This window comes from Fundulus heteroclitus, chromosome 15, assembly GCF_011125445.2.
Source record: "Fundulus heteroclitus isolate FHET01 chromosome 15, MU-UCD_Fhet_4.1, whole genome shotgun sequence".
NCBI classification, from domain to species: Eukaryota; Metazoa; Chordata; class Actinopteri; order Cyprinodontiformes; family Fundulidae; genus Fundulus; species Fundulus heteroclitus.
Window position 1 is genome coordinate 12,692,680 of NC_046375.1, and position 27,456 is coordinate 12,720,135.

At 41.1% G+C, this 27,456-nt stretch overlaps 2 protein-coding genes and 1 long non-coding RNA gene across 3 annotated transcripts; 1 reads left to right on the forward strand and 2 right to left on the reverse strand.

The window, feature by feature from the left end:
• parp1 (poly (ADP-ribose) polymerase 1) lies at window positions 1-26,312 on the reverse strand. The gene is made up of 23 exons (XM_012867331.3): window positions 26,059-26,312; window positions 20,316-20,481; window positions 19,983-20,098; window positions 19,667-19,881; window positions 12,668-12,758; window positions 12,471-12,587; window positions 10,573-10,749; window positions 10,191-10,353; window positions 7,573-7,713; window positions 7,231-7,470; window positions 6,497-6,562; window positions 6,281-6,413; window positions 5,966-6,161; window positions 5,751-5,879; window positions 5,478-5,561; window positions 4,761-4,883; window positions 4,538-4,666; window positions 4,358-4,456; window positions 4,096-4,248; window positions 3,838-3,965; window positions 3,687-3,748; window positions 1,781-1,895; window positions 1-671 (listed from the first exon to the last, which is right to left on the reverse strand). The coding sequence occupies exons 1-23, from the start codon at window positions 26,179-26,181 to the stop codon at window positions 590-592; spliced, it is 3,048 nt and encodes a 1,015-aa protein (XP_012722785.2). The 5' UTR covers window positions 26,182-26,312; the 3' UTR covers window positions 1-589.
• LOC105929452 (adenosine receptor A1-like) lies at window positions 15,368-18,821 on the forward strand. Its single transcript, XM_036147420.1, has 2 exons — window positions 15,368-15,585; window positions 17,144-18,821. The coding sequence occupies exon 2, from the start codon at window positions 17,151-17,153 to the stop codon at window positions 18,216-18,218; it is 1,068 nt and encodes a 355-aa protein (XP_036003313.1). The 5' UTR covers window positions 15,368-15,585; window positions 17,144-17,150; the 3' UTR covers window positions 18,219-18,821.
• Window positions 23,912-25,589, reverse strand: LOC118566167. The gene is made up of 2 exons (XR_004932856.1): window positions 24,415-25,589; window positions 23,912-24,283 (listed from the first exon to the last, which is right to left on the reverse strand). It is a non-coding gene; the product is annotated as an uncharacterized LOC118566167 (long non-coding RNA).
• Window positions 26,313-27,456: the final 1,144 nt, after the last annotated feature.

Sequence of the window (27,456 nt, forward strand, 5' to 3'; positions counted from 1 at the left end):
TTTTAGGATGTACATCGTTTTATTGCCATGGAGGTAAGCAAGAAAAGGGGGAAGACATCTTGAGACAGAGTGAACAAAGCAAATATATACATGTCCAACTTTAAAACCAACAGTCTACAAAACGCCAATCAGAGTCTAGCTCAGAGGGGGAAAAAAAAACAAAAAAACCTTGAACACAGGTATGCATGTGTGACGGTAGCTTAGTCACAGCTCAAAATACCTTTCAAACGTGAAGTTGCTGTGTCTTATTAAGCAGAGCGTTATCAAACGTTACATTACTTTTCTAGATTCAAGACATGGTTTCTCTAGACTTTTTCTGCACCGTTGTGTCCACTACGCATGAACTAACCGTTGATGTCCGGTGCTATAAGAACGTCGAAGCGGCTTCTACCTACTGGTACTCTAACAGAAGCTGCCTGCTACAGAACCTGATGTGGGGAAAAGAAGTGAGAGTATTTCACGTGGACACTGTTACGGCATAGCACAGCATCCCTCCTTTATGTGCCGTTTAGTCCAGAGAATTAAGCCAAGGCATTTAGATTCATCAGTGGTCTTTTGTTTTTCTTGAAGGGTTCGGCCGCAGCCCTTCTCACCACAGAGACGATTGGTAGTTGAACTTGATCTTCAGGAGATACTTCAAGTTCACCTGAGCCACGTCGTATACAATGTACCTGGAGGAGCAGTGGTTAAGGCAAATAAGGGGGGAAATATAGTCCGATGCAGTAAAAAGAACACTGCAAAAAGGGAACTCAAAGTAGGTAAAATCCTCTTGAAATTAGTGTATTTTTCATTGATTTGAGCTGGTAAATCAGATTATTTACCAATGGAATAAGATTTTCGCACTTAAAATAAGAACGATTCATCTCCATCACCTTATTCCAAGTGCAGGATGTCTATAATTATCTTATTTTAGGGGTAGAAATTCTCATTCCATTGGCAAATGGTCTTATTTAGCTGCTGAAATCAAGGAAAAATACACTAATTTTAAAGAACATTTTACTTACTTTTAGTTCCCTTTTTGCAGTGAAATTATTAAAGACGAGAGACTTGAAATTTCATAGCTTGAATTCAGATATGGTTAAAAAAATATTAGAATAACCCAGTGAGTAAGGGATTCGCCTGCTGTTTTTAGTGTCTTTTGGGATTATCAAGATTTAGCATATTTTCCAGGATGACATTTCCAGAGCTCTCAATATTTGAGCCGATTATCAAGCATAATAAAAAATATCACCAAGAATTTAAGGGGTTTTCTCAGGTCAGTCAATATAGAAGCACCTCAGCCTTTAAGCAACGGACGGGACAGATATATGAATTAGTGGTAGGATGGTTGGATGGATGGACGATTACTGGGTTGAAAGACTGATGGACGGCTGGTTAGGCTGCAGGAGTCAGACTTATGAATGTGGGGATGGAGGGACTGGTGGATGCATTTTATCATACCTGATATATTTCTAATCTTGATAATGGAACACTGAATGAAGTCTGTAAATACAAATATTTTTCCATCAATCGTTTTCTTTTTCTGAAATTATCCAGACCTGGAAAACTGTAAAAGTGGATAGTGTTAAAGACCAATTTAATGATTTGCCTAATCTAAAATGTGCTGATGAATTCATCGACAAAGATTTAATAATGACCACATTGTTGCCCTTTGTCCAGAAACAAAACAGAGTGACCATCCAAAAAAAAAAAAAAAACTGGACAAACAAGAAAAAAAACCCCAGCATTATTTAATAAAAGTAACATTACATTTATGAGTAAGGTGATAAATAAAGGATACTCGTTGTACAGTAGACTTGTGTCATCAATGTTAGTATTGACTCCTTTTCCCAGAGGCACTTGCACTCCGTCCAAAGTGACAGAAGCATTTGGATCGGGAGCGGTTCTACCCAGACCTGGGAACATAGAAAGGTTCATCGTGAATATCGTTCGCAGAAAGAACACAGAAACCAGAAAAAATAAAATCATCTCCAATAAAACCAATAAAACATACTGTAAATATTGAACACCGGTCAGGAAAACTTTTTAATTAAGTTTAATATCAAGACAGTTAAACTTCTGGATTATTAAACCGCTCAGTTCAGTAATAGAGTGGGTTGTTAATCTGTGGGCCACTGGCGTGAATGTCTCTGATCAAACCAATAGAAACAGACGTCATGAGGGTGAACTGAGGGTCTGACGTCCTCCAGTAGGTCCTGTCCTCTCTGCTCAGCACCGTGGAGCTTAACTAGCCTTTGCCAGAGAACACCAGAATTGGCAGGTTCAGCACTTGTGCCCTGTTGACGCCATCTGCCATCTCATAAGGAGCGTGCAGCCTTGTCAGGCATGAATACAAGCACATAGGGGCCACCGTACAAATGACTGAGTACAATTCTGTATCACAGCAATGACATTTCAGCAAATCGGACCAGCCTGCCTCATCTGTTATTCAGTCTCACTTTTTCTCTGATTTCAGATTAGGCTCTATGGGGAGGGATGCTTTGTCATTATATGAGGCAGCATCCTTTTGTTCATGACAAATTACCCATTTCATATCAGCGTGGATATCCAGCATGAATCGTTCCAACTGAGATCTGATGTGTTTTCAAATTATTATTTTTTTAATCAGCATATTATCTGTAGCACCCTGCAATGATTAACACCCCAAAGTAAAGACGTTAAAAAGGCCTAAAAATAAACCCGCCCTCCACAGGAGCAGCACTGAGGTTACGTTCACACTGCAGCCTGAAGTGACCCAATTCCGATTATTTTTGCCCATATGCGACCTGTATCTGATCTTTTTATGACAGTCTCAACGACACAGATCGGATTTTTTTCAAATGCGACCCAGGCCACTTGGATATGTGGTCCTGAATCCGATACGTATCTGATCTTTTCAAATGCGTCCTGTGTCTGTACGGCCGGGTCGCATTTATCCGACCTGTACGTCATTGATACTCGACAAACGTCACTATTCTGCGTCCTGCTATGCAGAAGCGGGAAGAAAGACGACACCCATGGAGGACAACAATGAGAAGAGCATTCAATGGAGGGAAAGCTACGGTTAGAAAATAAATAAATGACCGCAAAATGCGCGCAAGCATCATAATCCATGTTTACTTCTGCAAACACTGAGGACGCTTGCTACGTGTGACGTCATCGCGTCCTCAGCTGCGCAGGCGGGACACTTAAGTTGAACGCATTCAGTTCACACAGGAGATCACATACAAGTCGCATATATTTGGAAATGTGAACGACCACGCAAAAAAAATCTGATTTCACAAAAAAATCGGAATTAGGCATTAAGACCTGCAGTGTGAACGTAGCCAAACTCACATTCTCACACTCATTTAATAATAAAAAAAAAAAAACTACCTTTTGGTTCCCAGTTGTGTTATTCTAGTAGAGTCAGTAAACTAAGCTTGTCGTCATCTACAGTCAGGACTGACTAAACCGTTCAGAGCCAGCTGCATGTGTGGTAAGAAACGCTGGACGAGGAACCTTTTTGGTCTTGCCACTACGCACAGCTTAAATCTACAATGCTCACTCTTGGACACCAAGGCAATAAAATAGTTATTTCGGGTCCCAAAGTCCATACAATAAATTCCCTTTGAGGCTTTTACTCTCTTCTTCACCAGAGGAGCTAATAAGTAGACACCACAGGATCAACCTGCCATTTGTCGAAGCAACAGATAAAAGCTTCTTACCTTTGACGCTGTGCTTTCCCTTTGGTAGTTTTGTAACGTGAGAGGCTTTCTTCAGCTCATGCCTGCGTTCGCGACATAAACGTGTTGATTTAAACATTGACAACAGCTATTATTATTAGAATTATTAGAATAAATCTCAGATAGCGCTCACATGTTGCCTAGAGCGACCTCTGCCAGCAGGATGAGGCCCACGGGGTCTGACTGAGAGGTATGGCAGTAGTTTGCACTCTTGGACACCATGTCAGCAAAGTACACACCTTTGCCGAACATGTAGCCGGTCTATAAAAAAGGAAAAAAAAAAAAGCATGAAGCATGGAGAGGGGGTTCGTCAGTAATTCAAATACAAAACAGAGTTGTTCTGCTTTCTCGGCAGCTTGCAGAACACCGTGTCCGCACACAGGAGACTCACCACAGGGGCCTCTGGAGGAGCGATGCGAAGACCCTGAGACAGAATACCAGCGTAGTTGGTGGCGCGAGAGCCGTGCCACAGTAGCTGGCGATTGTGGAGCTCCTCGAATGGACGGTAGCGCTGGTGCTCTCCTTCTCGTGCAACTTTGAAGATCTTAAAGAGGAGAGGACATGGTCAGCCTGAGTTTATCATTTGTGAAAGAAATTAAAGAAACAAAGTTATTGTCGTAGATTTAGTAAGCCGACGCAGAACGATGACGTACATCTTGCACTTCCAGAGTGTAGGTGTTGTGCGTAGCGGCGTGGGTGTTCTTAACGTATTGCATGATGATTTCCGCCTCCTGCGTGGTCTTGTCAACAACCTGTTGGAAAACCAACACGCGTTAACGTGCCGTGCTCAGACGACAGGAATAATCTCAATAAGAACACGTTCCTCCTCTTACCTCAATCTTGGTTTTGAGTTTCTCGTAGTTGATGTCGATCGGGTCGTGCTCGTTGTCCTGAGCTCCTCCTCTCAGCAAGCTGTAGGCCACTTCGATATCCAGCAGGTTGTCCAGCATCTCAACTTTGGCCTGGGTGGGAACGTACGGGGAAAAAATGCATTTGCCGATCGTATGGAAAGGGGAGACGACTGTGGAGCGTGGGACAAAACATGCGAGGGTTAACCTGAATGTAATCCAGGTTGCTGAGTAGAGGAGGTTTCTTCATGCCGAAGTCGTGAGGAATAAGGGTGTAGAAGCGATTGGAGAGATCCAGTATCTGGGCCTCAGGTACGCCATCCGACACCGCCTGTAAAAACAACAATAACATTAATAATAATATTAATAATAATAATAATAATAAATCTATCTAAGCAGGACTGCAGGATCAGTAAACAAATATAAAGTTAGAGCCAATAGAAAACTTCAACTGCAATAGCCACCACTGAGCCCTAAGGGGGCAGCACAAAGACGCTTTTAAGACAATATTGCAGAACTAAAGTTGAAATGAAAACAAAAAAATACCAGAGTAACATTAAAGTAGCACCCTTATGCCCAGCTTTTATAGCTTTTCTGCAAAAAAAGTTGAGTTTATTGTACTTAATGTCCCTCACCAGATAAGTATGTGTTAGATCTACAAAAAAAAAATAAAAAAAAATAAAAATCATAAAGCCAAAACGAAATGGAAATGCTGAATGAAAAAAAATTAAAGTCAGACATTTTATAAAGAGAACATACAGTATATGATAATTAATTACTTTGTAATTTATGTTAACGCAGTCTTTGCTTTTTTTCCTGCAATTTTGATGCTGGTGGCCGAGCGCCCCCCCACCGACAGGCTGCTGAATCCAGACTGAGAAAGAAATGCTAAATACCCCCCTGATATTTACGGCCTATAACCAACCTGCTGTACTTGAGTCAGAAGAGCGTAGGCACTCTGGATTTGTCTCTTACTCAGCTTGCCAAGAGGCATCTTCTGGAGGTCAATCTGAAAAGAGTTCATTAGTTTTAAAACCAAGGCAACAGCATCTATAATTTACAATACAATAAAAAACATAACATGACTTTACAAAATAGTCTCAGTAATGGATTTTATATCTTAGTACAAAAAGAAGATGAAATTTGGTAAAAAGAAAAAAAAAGAATCAAATATGTCTAATATTTGAAGAGAGCTTACCTCAAACTCCACCATGGCCTTCTTCATGCTCTCCACATCAAAGATCATCTTGATCAGGTCCTGAATGGGTCTGTCCAGCTTGGACTTGGTGCCAGCTGAGGCCGTCAGCCGTTTCACCGCCTCCTCATCCTGAAAAGAAAGTAAGCCCAAACAAGTTCTGGGTCTCAAGCTGCGCTTTAAGTGGCTGTGTAAAGTCTGTGGACCTGCGTTGGTACCTGTCCATAGTCAATCTCCAGAGGGTAGAACTTATTGGGATATTTAGTGAAGTCGGAAGCACCCCACTCGTTTCCAGTCTTTTCTTTATAAACAGAGAGGAAATTATCCATTGCAGAGTTCTTATCGTGGAATTTGTCCAACTTGTTGCCTCCGATGGTGGTTCCCACTCTGCCCCAAGACCTGAAAACCCAGTATCTACGAACAGACAACAGAAGACACACGGGTTAAGACAGTCTTAGAGGGAAGTAATAGCTTACAAAGCACCATAAGTACCAAGCTGGGAGATTACTGCACTATAGCAAAGGGAATACTACCTTTTATGTACATCATCCTCCAGCAGCTGCAGCTTATAGTAGGAGTTTGTTCCTCTGACTATGTCCACCAGACCCAGAGTGGCACTGTACATCTTCCCACTCTGCTCCAGGACATGGGCACTGTTTTCCAGACCTGCAAAAACATTCACAAAAGCTCAGGGCAATATAAAAGATTAGACAAAAACTATAATTAAAGTCCGGAGAATGTAAGCCTACCCGAGTCTGGATCCACGGCAGCTCCACCTTTCACTGTGAGCTTCATCTTCTTGGCTTTGCTCCCCCCTGGAATTATTTTGATTTTATTACTGCACTGATCCACTGACTATTTACCAACCTGGATCCCTGTCCCTCACCTCAAAAACAAAGTTTTCAATCACAATAACTGGAAGATTCATAAAAATGTATTAGTGATTTAATACTGACATTACCATTTCTGTCTATAAAAGAGCTTTGTGTCTAGTGAAGCGATTTCTGGATGCTGTAATTTAAAAATTAATCTGTATCAATGTTATAGCCAGTTTATTACACTTCCATAAATCAATTAATCAATCAGGCTTTATTTAGAGAGCGCTTCACACACCCAAAGGGACCAAAGTGCTGCAACGGTCGTTAGAAAAAAAAGGATAAAAAAAAAATACAATAAATTACATCATCTACACTTTAAAAAACAGCAAAAACTAATAAAAGCAGGTTAAAACTCCTGCTCAGCTGGAATTAAAAGTTAAGCTAAAAAGATGAGTCTCTAACATCCAGACTCAGCTGATCGGACAGAAACAACAACTTTAAACAATAATCTTTGCCAAAACTTGCATTTAAAGGTTTAAATGTGTATAAAGTGAAGATGTGTTACCTACATAGACTATTTCACACAACAAGGACACCCCCAAAGGCTAAATAACCCTCCGGTAGGACTTTCATAGCAAAGACCTCCAGCAACAAGCATCGTATACCTTCCTCCTCCTTAACCCTGCCGCTGCTCTTAGCAGCCGGAGCGCCGGACTTGGAGGCCACGGTTGGAGGCGGGGCTTCCACTTTAACCTCTGCACCCCAGGGGGAGATGGCGTGCAGAGACACCAGCTCCTGAAGAGCCTTCCCAGAAGACTTGATGTCCGCGAGGAAATCCTCAGAGACCACGCGCACGCCTGCGTCTCTTACTTCCTCCATCTTCTTACTCATCTTCTCCACCTCCTCTGAAAAGATGGCAAGAAAGCGTGATTAAAACAACAACAATAAAGGCATCGTAAATGGACTTTCTAAAGTGTCACGGGGGGCCAAGGTAAATCGTTCCTCACTCTTAGAGCTGACGCAGAGAGAGGCCTTGTTGGCAGTGCCGGTGATTTTACCGCCCAGCTCCTCCACAGCTGCCTTCAGATCGTCTTTGTTTTTGGATAACTTGCCGACAGCCAGCAGCTTCATGCCAGTTAGAGGTTTGTCTGTTCAATGAGAGACGAAGAACATATTCAATTAGGGCTGGGCGATAAATCGATTTCATCGATTAATTCAAGTTTACATTTTTTTAAGAATACATTTTTGGAAAATGGGGATTTTATTTTTCCAAATTAAAATAAACTTTTTTTTACCGTAATGCGAGGCATTTTAATTTACTCATTTACTTATTTTTTTAACCTTAGTTACACAAGTGATGTGAAGCCTGCTCTTAAAAGAAAGTTTTTAAATAAATTTCTTTCCTCCATTTCTTTTTATGAAAAGAAATGGAGGAAAAAAGAAATCGATTAATCGGATTTGGTAAAGTAAAGCGATATGGCTTGGTAAAGTAAGCCATATTGCCCAGCCCTATATTCAAAACGACATTTGCCATTACCCACCTCTTTAAACCCTAAACAATTTGAAGAGAAAAATAGATTTAAATGAAAGAAACATGAAATCCCAGCTTCATCACTGCGCCTTGCACAAGTAACTGAGGAACGGGAAGAAAAGGATACTTGGTGTTGACCAGGCCATTCAAACGCACGCTGCCTTTATCTAAATTACTAATTTAATGTTTAGGGTCGTTTTCCTGCTGGAACGTGAACGTCCAACCCAGTCTCAGGGAGCTCCACCCATCTTCACATCAACTCTGACCAGCTTCCCTGTCCCTGCTAAAGCTAATTAAAGCCTCTATAGCATGAGTCAGCATTTATCTCTATACATATTTCTTTTCCTAAAGTAATTAAGAAATGGACCTGTCAGACGTTTGGGACAAAGCTTTGATTCAGAGATGCCAATTTTATAAAAGGCTGTAGTCAAATATGAGAAACGACGGAAAAATAACCCACTGGAATACACAAAAAGTACAATTGCAACACATCATAGACCATCTTGATAGACCATATAATCTCATTTTATATCTTTTTAATAAATAAAATTTAGATATATTGCCCGGTCCTAGTGCCAAAGTTCAAAGTTGTTCTCGTCTTTTTCCAGCACCTTCTTCCACGTTTTCTGAGTCGTGTACAGGGCTCTCAGCAAACTTTAAAAATCGGACTTCCTATGACGTTCTTTCATCAATAGCTTCCTTACTCGAATCTCTCCCATAAACGTCAACGTTGTGAAGTGCACATCTACTGGCTGCTGTGGTAACAGGTGTCTCCACATGAGTTGTGCTTCTCTGCAGCTCCCCCAGAGCTCCCATGGGTCTCTCAGCTGCTTCTCTGAATAATATTCTCCTTACCTGGCCTGTCAGTCTAGCTGGATGACGGTATACAGGACTGTCTCAGAAAATTAGAATATTGTGATAAAGTTCCTTATTTTCTGTAATGCAATTAAAAACATGAAATGTCATACATTCTGGATTCATTACAAATCAACTGAAATATCGCAAGCCTTTTATTGTTTTAATATCGCTGATTATGGCTTACAGCTTAAGAAAACTCAAATATCCTATCTCAAAATATTAGAATATCGTGAAAAAGTATACTAGTAGGCTATTCAACTAATCACTTGAATTGTCTAATTAACTCGAAACACTGCAGGGTTTCCTGAGCCTTAAAAAACACTCAGCTTGGTTCAGTAAACTAAATCACAAGTATGGTAGTGGTTAAGAGACTGACATAAGATTCTCACAGTAACTGGTGTACTGACCATGGCATTACTGTCCTTGATTGGCCTGCCAATTCCCCTGACCTGAACCCCATAGAGAATTTGTGGGGTATTGTGAAGAAGAAGCTGAAAGACACCAGAGCCCAACAATGCAAATGAGCTAAAGGCCGCTATTGAAGCATCCTGAGCATCCATAACACCTCAGCAATGCCACAGGCTGATTGCCTCCATGCCACGCCGCATTGATGCAGTAATCTGTGCAAAAGGATTCCCAACCAAGTACTGAGTGCATTAATGGACATTTTCAAATGTTTGATTTTGTTTTGCTGTTATAATTTATTTTTTTACTTGGTCTGAGGAAATATTCTAATATTTTGAGATAGGATTTTTGAGTTTTCTTCAGCTGTACGCCATAATCAGCGATATTAAAACAATAAAAGGCTTGCGATATTTCAGTTGATTTGTAATGAATCCAGAATGTATGACATTTCATGTTTTTTAATTGCATTACAGAAAATAAGGAACTTTATCACAATATTCTAATTTTCTGAGACAGTCCTGTATGTACTGTACCCTTACCCCTTTTATATGATGTAATATGACATGATCAGAGCTAACCAAGGCCCTTCTGAGGGAATTTGGTTGTACTCGATGAAATCTAGAAGTATCAGAGTAAAAGAGGCTATATATAAATGCCCGCCACCCCTTTCTGTTTTTTCTTTTTCAAAAATGAACACCATGTATCACTTTCCTCCCCCTTCACAGATTCATGTTACTTTTCATTGGCCTATAATAGGAAACGTCAATTAAACATCCAAAATATTTAGAGATCGAAGGGGTATGGGAACTTTTCTGGTGTCCTGAAACAGACCTGAAGGAGCTGCTTCTGGGAGTCGCTCGGTGGGAGCACTGGACGCGCTCGCCGGGGTTTCGCCCTTCACCGGTTTCAGAGACTGAGCTGGAGCCTCCTTGGGGTAAACCCTGTCCTGCCGCTTGAATTTGAACTTCTTTAGAAAAGGGACTTCGTTGAACTCCTGGAATGACACGAGACATTGTCAGACGTAAATGGGAACGAAGCACCGAAGTGTGTCGTTTAGTATCTGATGGAGGCGAAGCGAGCGCTGGAATGGGAGGATGGATGGAGGATTGACGCGGAGAGCAGACGTACTGAGTTTTCAGGACAGAACCGCAGAATTAATAATGACACCTCTCAGCGGAAAGCGAATGAATGCCGCTGAAACATAGCGACCCACCTTAGGGATGACCCAGTCTTTGCGTGAAGGCGTTTTGGTTTTGAACACGCACTTTGTCCAGGCGGAAATGTCGCCCTTACAGTAATACGAGTCTCCTTTAAACACCAGCTGGCCCTGGCACTCCTTACACGCCTCCAGAGCACCGAAGGCCATGCCGTCCGCCAGGCTGTCCAGCACCTGAGTAGAAAGAACAACCTCTTCAGAGTCTAGACAACTCCAACCCTCTGACATTTAGAGAAAAAATGTATTTCTAAAGAGTTTTTAACAGACATGCTTTACATTTATCCTGCCTTCATATTACAGGACAGATTCATGTTAGCAAGGTTAAAGATGTGCAAGAAGCCCTAAAACACAACCCCTACTCCAATGAAGTTGGAACATTATGTAAAACCTAAATATTTGCAATTTATCTTTCACATTTATTCGATTGAATACAAAACAAGATATTTAAAAAGGTGCAAATTAAATTTTTTTGGTGCAAATATTCACAAATTTTGACCTTTTATGTCCTCATGTTTATGAGTTGAACTCACAATAACAAGGTTCTCGGGATATTTAGAAGAGAAACAGTCCCACGGCATCACAGTGCCCCCACCGTGCTTAAAAGACGGTGCTTTCCAACAACTTCTTCTATCGTTTCATGCCACACCCGCCAGGAGTACGGCTACAGTCACAGCAGGCAAATCCCACCCTAAATTATTATTTTTTTTGCCCATATGCGACTCACATCAGTCTATTTCACAGCAATGTTCTGATCTTTTCACCACAAAAAAAAAAAAAAAAATCTGATTGTCCCACTTTCATATACTACTTTGGATATCAAGTGTCCACAGTCTGAATGGTCATGACAGCAGTCTGATTCTTGTGTTTTTTTTTTTTTTAGGATCTGGACCTGCATGACAAAATACATCAAACAGATAAAAATTAAGAAATGATTTAAAATCAATTTTCCACATCTGAAGCTCAGTGCTACCATCTGCTGATTAAAACACAGCGCCCCTCGTGGACAGTATAGGAACTGCATATTTTCAATTAAACGAAGTACATGTTTTTTTCAATAATTGTTTTATCATTCTCTTCCTTTTATCACCTCTTTCTTTCACCTTTTCTTTTTTCTTCTTGTTCTTCCTTTCCTCTCCTACTTTCCCATTGTAGTGTCCATATCATTAGAGATATTCCCCGCATGAATCATAATAAAACTATTCACATTCATAAATGAAGCGGAGCACTATGGCAAAAGCCGTACTGCTCCACTTGTGAAAGTCAAATCTGATGAGTTCTGTTTGGCATTAAGACAACAATTATTATTGCCACATTGCCAGACAGGACACTGACATTTTTTTTTTTTTAATAATGATAATGCATTTAGCCACCGGGCCGGACTAAATTGTTCGGCGGGCCATATGTTTGACACCCCTACTATAAACACTTCAACCCGTCAAATCTGGACAGGATTATTTTACGCTAAATACAAACTCTTTAAAGCAGAGACTGTGATTCTGAGCATTGCAATATATTTATTTTGTTTGCCTAAATAATACATAATGCTATTAAATTAAAAACAAAAGTGGCAAAAAATAAAAATTAAAGGCCATAAGTTTATTCAGCGACATTGCCCCTGTTTGAGTTTTGAGTCAGTGTGCATTTAATCAGTTAATCAAAAACAAATTTAAGTCCTCTTCAGCCCCACCGAGGACACAGTCGCCCTTAATATCAGTTTATTTAAAATTAGATTGGATTATGTTCTTCCTCTGAAAGATGAACTTTATTTTAGGGATTCTTGCACATATCGAACAGGGCTGGCATCTCCAATAAAGTAAAACAAATAGGAAAAAATAAAAGAAAGAATAGTTTGTGCTTTCATCCACAGAAAAAGATCTCTTTTTAAAGTCTCTTACGTTGGACTCTCCAGAGGGAACATCCTGGGCGTTTGCAATCAGCAGCTCCTTCATGTCGTTGACTGAACAATGCTTCCTCAGCTTGTCCTTGATCCCCCAAATCAGCTGGCTCTGACTCTGTTTCCACAAGCAGGTACAGCGCACATTAGCCAAACCGCAGCATGGAGGCCAAAGGCCCACGCCTAAAACAGACGTACCTTCAGCTGCTCCTCCAGCTTCTTCTTCTCCTCCTCCTCCTCTTTCTTCTGTTTCTTCGACGGCCCATCCACCTCGTCGGAGTTACGCTTCCTGCGGGAGCAAACTCAACTTCAGTCGAGAACTTCAGCTCGGAGAGGACGAAGGGAAAGGTCAGAAAACATCATCATCAACTTCCTAAATGAGGCGCGGTGGGACAGAGCACAACAACAAAAAGGTGAGAACCAAACAAGCCTGGATCTGACACCTTTATTCATTAAAACCCACTCATTAGGGCCCCGTCGGATGGACATGCAAGCTGGTGCGTGTCTGCGCCATCCCTGGCGCCACTGATGATGTCCGGACAGGGAAAAAAACAAAAATATCGCCATCCCAGCGAGACCATTAAGGAGTTAATGACCGTCTGTCAGGAGCATCCTCCCTCTGATTTATTTCCACTTTAGAGGAAAAAAAACAAAAAAACAAGAGAAAACCTCCCCGATCAGAAAGTATTTAAACCAGGATCCTGCAGATTTACTCAAATCAAAGATGGCTGCTGCCCGGACGACAAAGGAGGCTCCTACAAGCCTAAATGATGCGTTTCACAGCAGATTAGAGACAGCATGAAGCGGTGAGTAACCACGCCGCTGTACACTGCGAAAACGGAACTTAAAATAAGTGAAATATTCTTAAAATTAATGCATTTGTCCTTGATTTGAGCAGGTAAGTAAAGGTAATTTGCCAATGGAATAAGATTTTTGCACTTAAAATAGGAACAATTCATCTCAATCATCTTATTTAAAGTGCAGGAAGTCTAATTATCTTATATTAGGGGTCAAAATACTCATTCCATTGGCAAATAATCTTATTTATCTGCTCAAATCAAGTACAAATACACTAACTTTAAGAACATTTTACTAATTTTTAGATCTGTTTTTGCAGTGTAACACATGGTACGATTAGAATATTTTTTATAAGAATTTTACAAGACAACTAGAAAAGAAAAAAAAAAAGGTCAGATTAATGCATTTTTAAAGTCTCCTTATTGGTTCATTTTAGATTGGTTTTCCCTGTGCTTTCATAAAATGTTTCACATTTGCTTGAATTGGTCCGATTCGTTTAACCTCCTCCAAACCTTTCAGGTCCGGTGTTAAAAGTTCTGTTGGTGCCTCGGGTTAAAGCGTTGAGTTCGAGGTGAGCCGTCTTTATTTACCAGTGGAAGAGCGTTCATGAAGAGCTGGGGACAGCTTTTTAAAATTAACTTTAACTTCTCCTTTATATTTCCTTAAACCGTTTTTCCATGTTTACTTCTATTGCATGTTATTGTCATCTTCATGTCTTTAACAGCATTTTATCTTTATAATCCAACTTTTGATAACATTCGAAATTGCACCATAAAGAACTTTAATGAATTATGTTTTTGCCTTGCAGATTCAGACACACTGCTTCATTGGTAATTTTCTTTATTTTGCATTTTCTGATGGTAACTGTTGGCATGCTTGTTCCTTAGTTTTAAATAACTTAGGTTTACGCTGCTTTGCAGAGGTATTTTTAAGTTTTGCATATTTTGTCACATTATTACCACAATCTTTTCTGTAATTTACTGTGATTTTTTTTTTTGCGATAGACCAACACAATGTATTGCCTAACAATGAAGCGATCTTGGTGATTTTCTATGCTCTCCATTGTGAGGGGTGATCAGTTCCAGGATAATCTACAGGCGAGTCTAAGCTCTAACGAGGCCTCGCCGGCAGATCTATAAAACTTGGAACTCCATGCTACTCCAGACATTTTGAATCGAGAAAGCTTCCTGGATGGGAAGCGGCAAAAAGGGAATTAAAAGTAAGTATTTATTTTATTTTTTTTAAATGAATGTATTTTCCTTGATATGAGCAGGTAAATAAGACTATTTTCTAATGGAATGAGTATTATTACCCCTAAAATAAGATAATTAGATATCCTGCTCTTTAAACAAGATGGAGATGAAATGTCCTATTTTAAGTGCAAAAATCTTATTCCATTGGTAAATAGTCTTATTTATCTGCTTAAATTAAGGAAAAATACACTTAATTCCAAGAAAATGTTACTTACTTTTAAGGCTGGTTCACATGGCAGGATTTTAAAATAGTCGGCTCATTTTCAAAGCCTGACAGACATCACATGTAACGATAGAAAATCTTAAATAAAGCATGTTTGTCCGTACAGTGTGTGGTGTCCGGTCAGATTTCACTCGGGATCGTTCAGATGTCAGACGGGAAATTTTGTAAATCCTCTTAAGATCAAACGTGAGTTCAGAGTAAATAAGCATGGACGATGGGGGAGAATAAAGGTGATAGTTGTGGACTAATTTTAACAAGAGAAAAAACATAAAAAGAAAAGGCATTAAAGAAGCGGAGACATCACGACCAGGGGGGCTCTACACTTGCTGCACTGTGAAATGGAGGACAGTTTTTTTTTCTACAATCCAACGTGTTGAATATCCCCAATTTGATGTTGCAGTGGTCCCGACGTTCCACCGAGTGGATCCAATCTCTTAACACACGGCAGGAATATATTTTAAGATTATTTTAAGAGACACGCCGATAATCGGGTGAAATTCAAGCTAAAAATACTGCCGTGTGAACCAGCCTTTAGGTCACTTTTTCTTGTGTATAAGTCCAATTGTTTTTTGTTTTCTTTTTAAACCTTTTTTTGGAACAAAAAGAGTTAAAAAGAAATTGTTTTTTTGTTTTTTTAACAAATTATATCTGGAAAAGTGTGTCATGCATTTGTTTTGAACTCCTTTTACTGTTACATCCCAAACCAGCCATGGATGAACCTCAGAAGGCATAAATCATTATTGCTCCGTTTGAACGTAGCCGTTCCATGCAGGGCTCCGAGGTTTGCTGGAGAACATCGAGGAACACGCAGCGGCGTGAAGACGAAGGACCCCGGCAGGCAGGTCAGTGAGAAAGTTGTGTGAAAGTTTAAAGCCGGGATAGAGAGCAGTTCGAGCCTTCATCTAAAAAAACAAAGATTATGACAACTGCAGCCAACCAAGGAGAAGCGGCTAAGGGACTGATGCTAACCTTGGAGGAGCTGCAGAGATTCACAGCTAATGTGTGAGAATCTGTTAACAGGACAATTGTAGACGTGCACGTCACAAATGTGGCTTTTATCGACTTGTGCCAGGACGGCTAAGGAGAAGCTAAAAATTTTTTACTTCTGGCCGCTAGCTACTAGGCAGGTAGGGCAAACATACAATAGAAGGTTTTCTAGTTAAATGATGATTACATTATTGTGGGGATGCTTTTCTCCAGCAAAGACCAGGAAGCTGGATGGAGGTAAAAAAAAAGAAAACAGAGTCATCCTGAAATAAAACCTGTTAGAAGCTGCAAAAGACTCAACTTTAAGCAGAAAAACAACCCTAGACATGCAGCCTGATCTACAATTAAATGGTTTGATCGGAGCAGTTTCATGTGTTAGAATGACTTGGCGCTAAATTAAATTGGGATTTGCTTTGCAGGACTTAAAAACTGATGTTCACAGATGCTCTCCGTCCCTGGCAGATTGAACTTCAGCTGTTATGCAAAGACCAGGGATCAAAATGTGAGAGATAAACGTGAAAAGCTTGTAGAGACAGACGGTAAAGGACCGGCTGCGGTAATTGCAGGGACAAAGTATCGACTCAGAGAATGAAGACATACTTGTTGAACACCATGCATCCCTTCTGTCTGCTTCACTATGATGTGCTACGTTGTGTTGGTCTTAGGGCTGAACGATTTTGTAAAATAATCTAATTGCGATTTTTTTTTCTTAATATTGTGATTTAACGCAATTTTTTTTCCAGTTTAATTTATCATGTGTTTCAAAATATATACATGTGGATTAGTTGCTAAAAGACCCACAGCATCTAAACTCAGAGCAGAAATTATTGCGTTCTGCCTACAATATATTTCAATCAAAATTGCAATTTTGACTTTTCTCTGCGTTAACCACAAGCAACAAAAATGGCCTCTAAATAAAGATGTTTGTAAACAAGGACTATTTAAAACTAGAACTTTTAATGTTTCTAATAATCAGAATATTATTCAAGAGAACAGCTTTTAATTGAATTGGACATCAATCCTTGTTGAACATAAAGTCCAACCAACAAGCAAGTCTCTGTATTAAACTGATTGACCTGTACTTAATGCTATGTATGATTATATAAACTCTAAAAGAAGTAATAAAAATAGATTATCTCACTGCTGCAACTGTCTTCCCTTCCATGTGGAGGCAAACCCACTTCAAACATTTTACCAACACCTAATGGACGTCTCTAATTCCCTAATTGTTACATAGCCAAAAATTGCAGACCTCTGCGATTTGGAAATTGCGTTATTTTAAATCACGATTATATTGAAAATGTGATTAATTGTTCAGCCCTAGTTGGTCTGAGGCGACACCTTTAGGCACTGTTTCTGTCTGAGTGAGACTTAACCCGCTAAACCAGGTCGATCAATCCTCTCCCTTCTTAGGAGAACCATGGAGAACCCGCCTGCTTCGCCGTACCTCCCAGACCTCCAACGGAGCACCAGCTCAACCCCGGACCCCCTGAACTCCACAACCTTCTCCTCATCTCCACCAGCTCCCGCCGCCGACGCGTCGCTTTCCCCCAACGTGCCGTACGTGACGGCCGAGCTCATCATCGCCCTCCTGTCCACTCTGGGGAACCTGCTGGTCTGCGCCGCCGTGGCGCTCAACCGCAAACTGCGCACGGTCACCAACTACTTCCTGGTGTCGCTGGCGGTGGCCGACGTCTGCGTGGGCGCCATCGCCATCCCCTGCGCCATCCTGACGGACGCCGGCCTGCCGCGCCACAACCTCTACCTGTGCGTCCTCATGCTCAGCGTCCTGATAATGTTCACGCAGAGCTCCATCTTCAGCCTGCTGGCCGTGGCCGTGGAGCGCTACGTCGCCATCTTCATGCCCTTCCGCTACCGGGCGCTCATGACGCCCCGCAACGCCGTCCTGGTGATCCTCGCCACCTGGCTGCTGGCCTTCCTCATCGGGCTGGTGCCTCTCATGGGCTGGCGCAAGACGGCGCCCGCCGCCTACTGCTTCTTCGTCCTGGTGGTGGACATGACCTACATGGTCTACTTCAACTTCTTCGCCTGCGTGCTGGCGCCCCTGGTGGTCATGTTCCTCATCTACGCGCAGATCTTCGCCGCCGTCAAGCGGCAGGCGCGGCGCACCGGGGCGGAGCGGCGCGGCCGGGCGGGCGGGGGGGCGGCGGCCAGCATGCGGCGGGAGGTGAAGACGGCCACGTCCCTCTTCCTGGTCCTGTTCCTCTTCACGGTCTGCTGGGTCCCGCTCCACGTCATCAACTGCTTCCTGCTGCTGTGTCCGCGGTGCCCCGTGCCGCTGGAGCTGCTGCTCGCCGCCATCATCCTGTCGCACGCCAACTCCGCCGTCAACCCGTTCCTCTACGCGTACACCATGACGCCTTTCAGAGACACGTTCAAGGCCATTTTCCTCTGCTGCAGGACGCTGCGGGACGGAGAGGGGACCAACGCGACCGACGGAGAGGAAGCGGGCGCCGGGGCGAGCTAGTGAGCCGCGAGAATATCGGACCTGCGTATAATCCTGCTTTCCAAATGAAAAATGACAAACTATAAAATATAATTATTAGGTATTTCAGGAGAAGGCTGATGATCCTGGTTTACAGGGTTCCTATTGGCCTGGTTCTAACTTATTTATGTTCTTTTCTCTTAAGAACTGAAAGCTGTTATGCCTCAGGACATTTTGCACGTGTTTAGATTTAAAAATTAAAGAAATCATTCTGTTTCTCTGCTCCATCTGCTTGGAAGTGCCTCCAATCTGAGCTGGGACGGTGAGAACTCGTTTCGCCGAGGTTCTTCCGCCTCATCCTGAGAACCCGACAACGGGGACCCTCAAAGCCTGCTGCGTCTTTAAATCTTAATTTATTGCTGCGTTGAATTCTAAAGTTGCTCCAGAAATTACAATTCCTGCATTTTAATAGTCGATTTTACTCGTACTTTATGTTCTCAATTCGTCTTCTATGTGTTTTGTCCGCTATGACGTGTGTTGCTGGCTGCCAGGTCACCCTGGGAAAAGAGGTCTTGTTTTCAATGGGTCTGTTTCCTGGTTAAATAAAGGTTTAATAATTAAAAAAAAAAAAATCTGGATGGATGGTAGGGCTGAATGATTTTGGAAAATAATCTAATTGCGATTTTTTTTCTTAATATTGCAATTTAATGCAATTTTTTTCCAGTTTAATTTATCATGTGTTTCAAAATATACACATGTGGATTAGTTGCTAAAAGACCCACAGCATCTAAACTCGGTGCAGAAATTATTGCGTTCTGCCTACAATATATTTCAACCAAAATTGCAATTTTGACTTTTCTCTGCATTAACCACAAGCAACAAAAATGGCCTCTAAATAAAGATGTTTGTAAACAAGGACTATTTAAAACTAGAACTTTTAATGTTTCTATTAATCAGAATATTATTCAAGAGAAAAGCTTTTAGTTGATTTGGACATCAATCCTTGTTGAACATAAAGAACAAAGTGCAACCAACAAGCAAGTATATGTATTAAACTGATTGACCAGTACTTAATTCTATGTATGATTATATAAACTCTAAAACAAGTAATAAAATTTGATTATTTTACTGCTGCAACTGTCTTCCCTTCCATGTGGAGGCAAATCCACTTCAAACATTTTATCAACACCTAATGGACGCGTCTAATTCCCTGATTGTTACATAGCCAAAAATTGCAGACTCTGCCATTTGAAAATTGTGTTTTTTTTAAATCGCGATTATATTGAAAATGCGATTAATTGTTCAGCCCTAATGGATGGAGGGACTGAGGGATGAGAGCTGAACGGAAACTTCAGCACTTTAGAAATGTACAATGTTGAAAACAGGACAGGGAGTAAAATTCTGTACATACTGACATTTTCCCATAAATGATTTAAATACTTTAACTCCAGCTCCTCCAGACTGCGTGGGGACCGTTTGGTTTCTCTCACCCCTCGGCTTTGACGGCGGGCAGCCTCTTCTTCAGCTCCTCCTGGTCTTCGGCACGCAGCGCGGCGAACCCCTTCAGCTGGGCGGCGCTGTACTCCGGCCTGAAGACCAGCTCCTCCCGGCGGCCCACGAAGCACGCCGTGTGGTACCAGCGGTCGATCAGGCCCAGCTGAGGCTTCTCCGGGTCCACGGTCTTCTTGGACACGCGGATCTGGTCCTGAACGAGAGCAACCAGAGGGTTTTTTTCACTCGTGTGACAAAGAAAAAAAACAAAAAAAAAAACTCCCCGCGGAGCGACTAAATGCGGCGTGGGCAAACCTTTTCTATTTTCTGCTCGCAGCCTTTGCACGTGCTGCGGTTGGACTTGGCGTACTCCACGGCAAAGTCGTTCAGCGTCTTCTCTCCTTTAGCTGCACTCTTCTGATTGCCCTTCCCTGCAAAAAAAAAGAAAATTTTCCAAACCAATTAACTCAGTATATGTAGAAAAAAAACATTAATTATCAGGACAAACAAGCCAGCAGAGGATGTTTGGTTTTCCACATGGCTCTAATCTGTGCTCATTAAATAAAAATAAAAAATGTTAATTTAACAAGACCTTCACAGACCAAACAGCCTAACATGAGTCTACAGAGACTCAAACTGAGCACTGACCTATCCCGACGGCTCCGCCGCTCTCGATGGCCTTTTTCACCTTTTCTTGGTCCTCCCAGCGGAGGTCGGAAAAGCCGGCGATGTCGGCCGGGGACTGAGCCGCCGCTCGCAGCCAGAAGCAGGAGAAATGGTGCCAGTGGGGGACCTTGCCATCGAACATGGGCGACTGGGGGACAGACAGGCACAACAGAGCGAAGCGACAGCAAACGTCAGAGGCAGCGGTGTTGAGCATCATTTAGGGCTGGGCGATATGGATTAAAAAATAAATCTCCGACTTTATCATACCAAATCCGATTAATCGATTTTTTTCCTCCTTTTCGTTTCATAAAAAGAAATTAAAGAAATTATTTTAAAACCTTGCTTTTTATGTCAAGCATTTCGTCAGGGAGTTGACCTGAATTCAAAATGCAACTAAAAACAAGCTGTGAAACATGCTCGTAAAACAAGATGGCAGCAGTGCCATTATAAACAATGAAAATATAACAAAACATTTGCTGCTAGTGGTATTACACATTGAGCTAAGAACAGGCTTCACTGCACTTGTGAACTTCAAACTAAGTTTAAAAAAAAGTAAATAAGTAAATGAAGTACCTCATATTATGGTAAAACAAAGTTTCTACTTAACAATATTTTGACGATACATTTGCCTAAACATATATTCAGCATCACATGCTGTTCTCTTCATGGAAACCCAATGAGTGTATTGGCAAAATAAAATCCAGATTTTCCAAAAATGAAATCTTAAAGAATTGTAAATTCGAATTAATCGATTAAATCGATTAATCACCCAGCCCTAGCATCATTATGCTGACGATTCAGTGGCGAGACATAACCGGCCAGGGATATACGAGGTGTAAAAGCAATCAAACGGACGGATTGGGTTTTCTCCTAGGAGATTTAAAAAGCCGCCCGTTTTATTAAACACCTAAACGGTTCAACAGAGACGCGTCTAGCCGTATAGGTTTATATTCATCTGCGTTTTTGTTTAAAAGGGCTTCAAAAGTGTCAAACATACCGAAGGATTTTTGGTGTTTTATTTGCATAACCACTCAAATCCAAATCCCCATCCGGCTTTTTATCTGGAAAACACAACTATGAGAGGCGCGCCGACTACGTCACACTCAGTCATTTATTGTTAAATATTTTGTATTTTTAATTGAAAGAAACAAAGAGACGCTGTGAATTATTTACAGCGCCTCTGCACTAAATAAAACTATAATAACTAGAAGATCTTTCTTCCAACAGTTTCCTATTGGAGCTTTAATAGTGAAACTTAACATGGGAAGGCATTGACTACCTTTTGATTTGCTGACTGTAGTAAACATTGTGTCCTTTGAATTATCTTTTTAAATCAATCTTTTGCTTTCCTAATAAGGAATCAGTCGGAAATTATAATTGTAATAAATTATAATTATAATTTTTTTATATAGTTTGAAATGAATACAAAAATATAATCTTTTTACAGATAGCTTAACTTAACTGTTGCATATTGCAGCTTAAATGGGGAAAGTTTGGATAAAAATGTTGGGATGCACTGATATGACACGATAACCTGATTCTCGCCAGATGCATGTAGTTCTGCTGAGCTCCACACGTCCATCTGGACTCGCTGCCATAGGGAGGGATTTCAATACCACATAAAACGGATGAGCCAATCAGGATCGCTGGGCGGGATTTTTGTAGACGTGACGTATCAGAGAAGCGACTGTTTGGATCCAGACAACAATCACGGCTCCCAGCGAGGAGGCGAGGGTGACCAGACGTCCCCGATTCCCCGTTTTGGATGACATGTCCCCGATTTCAGTGCATCATGATGGAGTATTCCGCTTAGCAGAATCACAGACGTCCCCGGTTTTCATTAGAGAGATCTGCGGTATCATCGAAGCTAGGGCTGGATGATATTTCAATAATATATATTGATCGACAGACGTATATTGATAATAGAAAAAACAGGTCAACAAAAACCTCAATAGAAGGACAGTTTTCCTTTTTCCATTCTAGCCTATCCTGTAAGTTAATACTCGTCTCTACATCCTCCCAACCAATCACAAATGCAGACCCAGGAACGCTCCGTCACCAAGCTCCGCCCCCTTTAAACAGTTGAAGCGCGTTTTTTTTTTTTTTTTTTTAAACTTGCAGTTTTGGTAAAAAGTTGCTTGAATAAAGGGCTGAGTTTTAATTCATTGTGTGTGTGTTCTTTATCTAATAATAAGTCGCAAAGCAGCTGCATAAAATGTCCAGGGCTGTACTTAAAATATATGTGTAGAATTTGTTGATAATTATGGCTATGGGTCAATATGATTTCTATTTTATTGATATGCTTTTTTTTTTTTTTTAATCGTCCGGCCCTAACTGAAGCTGCTATTTTGAGCAGTGTTGTCCAATTTAACGAGTATTAACCCTTTAAAAGAACACCAGAGAACGAAGCGGTTGAAGTAGCACGTCAGTAAAGATGACTGACATGTGGTTTATCCAATCATATGCGAGGATTTTTGATGAGGTCCCTCCTTCTGAAACACATCTCCTATGGAGCGATCCCAGACGGATGTGAGGAGCTCTGCTGAATAAAACCCATCTGGTCAGTCAGGTTAACGAAATGTGGCCCGATATCAATATCCGACATATAAAATATTGGTGCCGGCACACGTTTTAAATCAGTGCGTCCGAAAAGCTTATGCTTTAAACCTGCCAAATTTTGTTTCACTTACTATTTGATTAATTCATAATGTTGAGAATTGAAACATTTTAACCCAACTTTTTTTTTTAAAGTAAACATTTGGACAAAATTGCACCAATAAATAAACCTATTTTTTAACAGTTAAAAAAAGTGCTTTTTTTTAAACAAACATTTTAGTTTCACATTATTCACAAGAGTTAAATTTTAAGATTATTAGCCCTTTTCATTTAAGCTGACGAAGGAAGATGACATTAATTAAATACAGACTTCAATCAAATTCAATTTAATCAAAAGTGAGGACCAGCAATTACTGTAAAACGTAATTACAGAGGAAATTAAAAATGTTATTCGTACTTCTTCGAGCAAGAACTGAAAACCTTAGATTACACAATAACTTGTGTAAACAAATTAACCTAAAAGAACAAAAATAAATAAATTTACTGATAAGAATCGTAAGAAATAAAAGTAGTAACAATAACTCAAACGTGTAATTTTCTAACCAGAAGCTGGAGCTGCAGAGCCAATCGGTGAGGAGGAATTAATTTAAAGTTGCCTGAACTGCTGCTAGAATAAAGATGAGTTCATTTTTGATGACCAGTGCTCCTCATTTAACATTATCAGCATCAATCAGGTGATCAAACCGACTCTGGCTGAAAGCAACGACTCACTTAACCCTCCTGTTATGTTCATTTGTTAGGAACAGCAATGCTGTTCGCGGGTCAATTTGACCCGGTGCATGTTTAATTATCCAAAAGATGTCTGAAACCAAAAAAAATCCTTACAAGCATTGTTAATATTTCATTACTAACTCCATTACTAACTATTCTATCAATATTTAGTGCAATGGTGTTCCTTACCCTTTAACAGGTAATGATCCAGTTATGATAATTCACTCGTTTTTTTAAAAAAAAACAGCATGTTCAAACTTTTTTTAATGTTTCACCACTTTATTTCTTTTGAAAGACCAACATATAAAACACAATAGTTTTACACAACATTGAAACTTAACATTTAAATTTTGTTTTACATGCATGCACTGTTTGTGAACCAGAAATGAACAAAATCGCAATACAATACAACAAACAAGCAATTGCAATATGAACAAGGTGTATGTGTGTGTGTGTCTGTCTGTTTGTCTGTACATCTACACAACACACGAGTGACATGTCATAACACTGTGCTTCGTGCTAATGAATTTTGCACATTTCGCGCAGGTCATGCTTGTCTTGACATCGTCAGATGGCCTGCAGACCTGGCTCCTCTTCCTCTTTCTTTTCCCCTCAGCAGCAACCTATAAACAAGAGGACCATGATTACTTTACTATGGTGTCTTTTTGCTGATCCCAAGACACACATAGCTCACTCTCATACACTTATACACACACATGCACAAACACACACACACACAAAATTACTTACTTACCTCACGCATTGGTGTACTTGATGCAGTCCTCTCCTGGATCTCCCTCACTGTGGCTGCAGCGGCTGGGGTCCTTGGCAGGTGCTGCCTACGTTGGATGTGCGGTGTCACAAGCTCCTTCCCCGGCTCCTCGAGAAAGATGCGCCTCTTGTACAGCTTTGACACATTCCAATCAGGAAATATCTCCGTCCCGATGATAAATGCATAGTAGGCTGATACATCGATCATGTTATAAAAGATGACCAATGGCCAGCGCGCAGTCATCCGTTTGGTGCTGTAGGACCCTGTTACTTTGTCTAAGTTGTCTACCCCCCTTTGGTGGCATTGTAATCAAGGATCATGCTTGGTTTCTGGTCCTCTCTTGTGATGATTTCAGCATTTTTGTGCAGAGTGCTCATGAGCTCAACATTTTTTGACTTTTTGGGGCAGTAAGACACTAGGGCTGTGGTGTCTGTGAAGGCAAACATGGAAGATTGAGGGGCCCTGTCCTTGATTACCAGCAGCTCAGCATGGAGTTCAGCCCTGTTCTTTCGGACAGTTTCGACCATTGTGAGCTTTCTCTTTAGAAGCTCCTGGCACAAGTTGTAGTTTGTCACAGGTTATGTTCTGTCCCCTGAGACCCTGTGCCATGTCGAGCATGACCCTTGTGCCCTGATTCTTCTCTGGGGCTCCTCCAACCAGCTTTCCAGTGTAAACCTGCATGTTCAATGCATAGCTGGTGTTTGCATCACATGCTGCCCAGATTTTTATCCCATATTTAGCTGGTTTGGAAGGCATGTATTGCCTAAATGGGCAGCGACCTCTGAATGCCACCAGCCTTTCATCCTGTGTGTGTGTGTGTGTGTGTGTGTGTGTGTGTGTGTGTGTGTGTGTGTGTGTGTGTGTGTGTGTGTGAGTGAGATTGGGGTGAAACATGTCTCACAGTTGCATTTCTGACACCCTTTTACCTCCAGTTTGACTGCTGGGTCAAATTGACCCGAACAGTATCTATGTGATATAAACATGCAGGGGGTGGTTGCAAATATGTGAGATGAATCATTTTCATATTATATGTTGATTACACTATTTAAGGCAAGCAGAAGAAGTTTCATGCTGAAAAAATACTTTTAACTATTTTTCCTAGATCTTCAAACTTTAAAACGGGTCAATTTGACCCGTAACATAACAGGAGGGTTAATTGGATCTGGACTAAAAAAAATAAATAAAAAAAATCCTGACCTGAAAAAGCTGGAGCTGCTCCACGGGCCATGAATCAGGAGGCTGGGAGCCTCACATGCAGCTTTTAGCCTCAACTCTTCATCCATGGAGGAAAGAAGCTGCAGCTGCAGCTAATATACAATCTGAACTGGTTGAATCGGTGCATATCTGATTCATAACCAGCTTCCCTAAATACACATTTAAAGGCAATAATGCAGAGAAGCTAAGCGGCTCTTTGTGAGCAGCACCCCAGTGTAAGCCTTTCACATGCTAAGCAGGGCCTCGTCCAGCGCAACTAGAAACCCACTTTCCCCAATCAGACCCTTTCTAGCTGTGCAACAGCTCCACAATGACTCCATGCGTGCACAACCAGCCACATTAAAACAGCCAGGCCGTCCGAGCAGGGGGGGGGCGGCTTTCTTCGGAGGAATCGAGACGTCGCCAGCTCACCTGCACCATGATGGCCATCCTCAGCGAGTCTTTGGCGATGCTTTCTTTGCATTTTTTGCAGGAAGCGCGGCCGCTTTTGGCGTACTCCGCCGTGTAGAGCTTCTCCTCCTGGTTGTCCGCCATGGTTCCGCGACGAAGCGAAAGAAAGAAAGCGAAGAGCGGCGGTGAGAGAGAGAGCAACTTTTCCTCCCCCGGCTGGAGGACACCAACAATCACCAGGCGGAGCAGCCAGACAAGCCCGCGTGCCTCCACGGAGAGAGGAGAAGTGCGCGAAGAGGTCTCACTCTGAGCAGATTTGCAGAAACGTGCTGGTTTTTTTTTCTCTTTCTTCCAGTTTTTGTATTTTTTTTTCTTGTTTTACATATTATGAAACATCATGTTTGAAACGTCCTACGATTTTACATCATTAGGTTTATGCGACGAAGTAATCCAACTGCACACACTGTCAAACTTTTTTCATGTTTTTGACCATAACTGTAATAAGTAATGTGCAATAACTAATGTGCAATAACCTAATTAATACACTGTACTACAACCCGTGCAATAATCCTGATGTAGTGACTTCTGCTGCTATCAACACCTGAACATAAGTCAGTACACATGTATGTATGTATGTACAAATGTATACAATGTATATGCACATATATACGCGTAGGTACGTATGTATGTAGGCGCATAGATATATGTATATATTTAAGTATATAGATATGTTTATATATATATATATATATATATATATATATATATGTGTGTGTGTGTGTATATATATATATATATATATATATATATATATATATATATATATATATATATATATATATAGACCACTAAGAATGTAAATGAGACATCATATGCCCATTCCTATTTCCTTTTTTGTATTTTTTGGTATTGATCCATTGTATATATGAAGATTCACTGTATATAACTGAATGCACCTTCCCTACTCTGCACCTTCTTGTATGAGCCGATGTGACGAGTGAATTTCTCCATTGTGAGATCAATAAAGACTATCTTATCTTATCTTATCTTATCTTATCTTATTATATATATTTGGCCTTTAACTGGGCCATGCTAACACTTGAGCTTAATCATTTCGTTGCAGTTTTCTTTGTCTGTTTAGGGTTATTGTCCTGTTGGGACAATGATGAACCGTATTTAATGAACCTCTAACCTAGACTCAAGCCTTTTACTGCCTAGACATGCCTCCTATTTGATGAGGGGAAAAATGGCTGCATTTTCAGCGTGGATTGTTTGTGTGAAAGAGAGAGGTGAAATGTCAAGCGGCTAACGACAGGTGATCAAGGCAAAATTTTCCACCTTGATCATGTTTGGTGTGAACACACCTTGACAGGGTTCAGCAGATTCTCGCATATGAGCCATTGATCTCTGCAGCTCCTC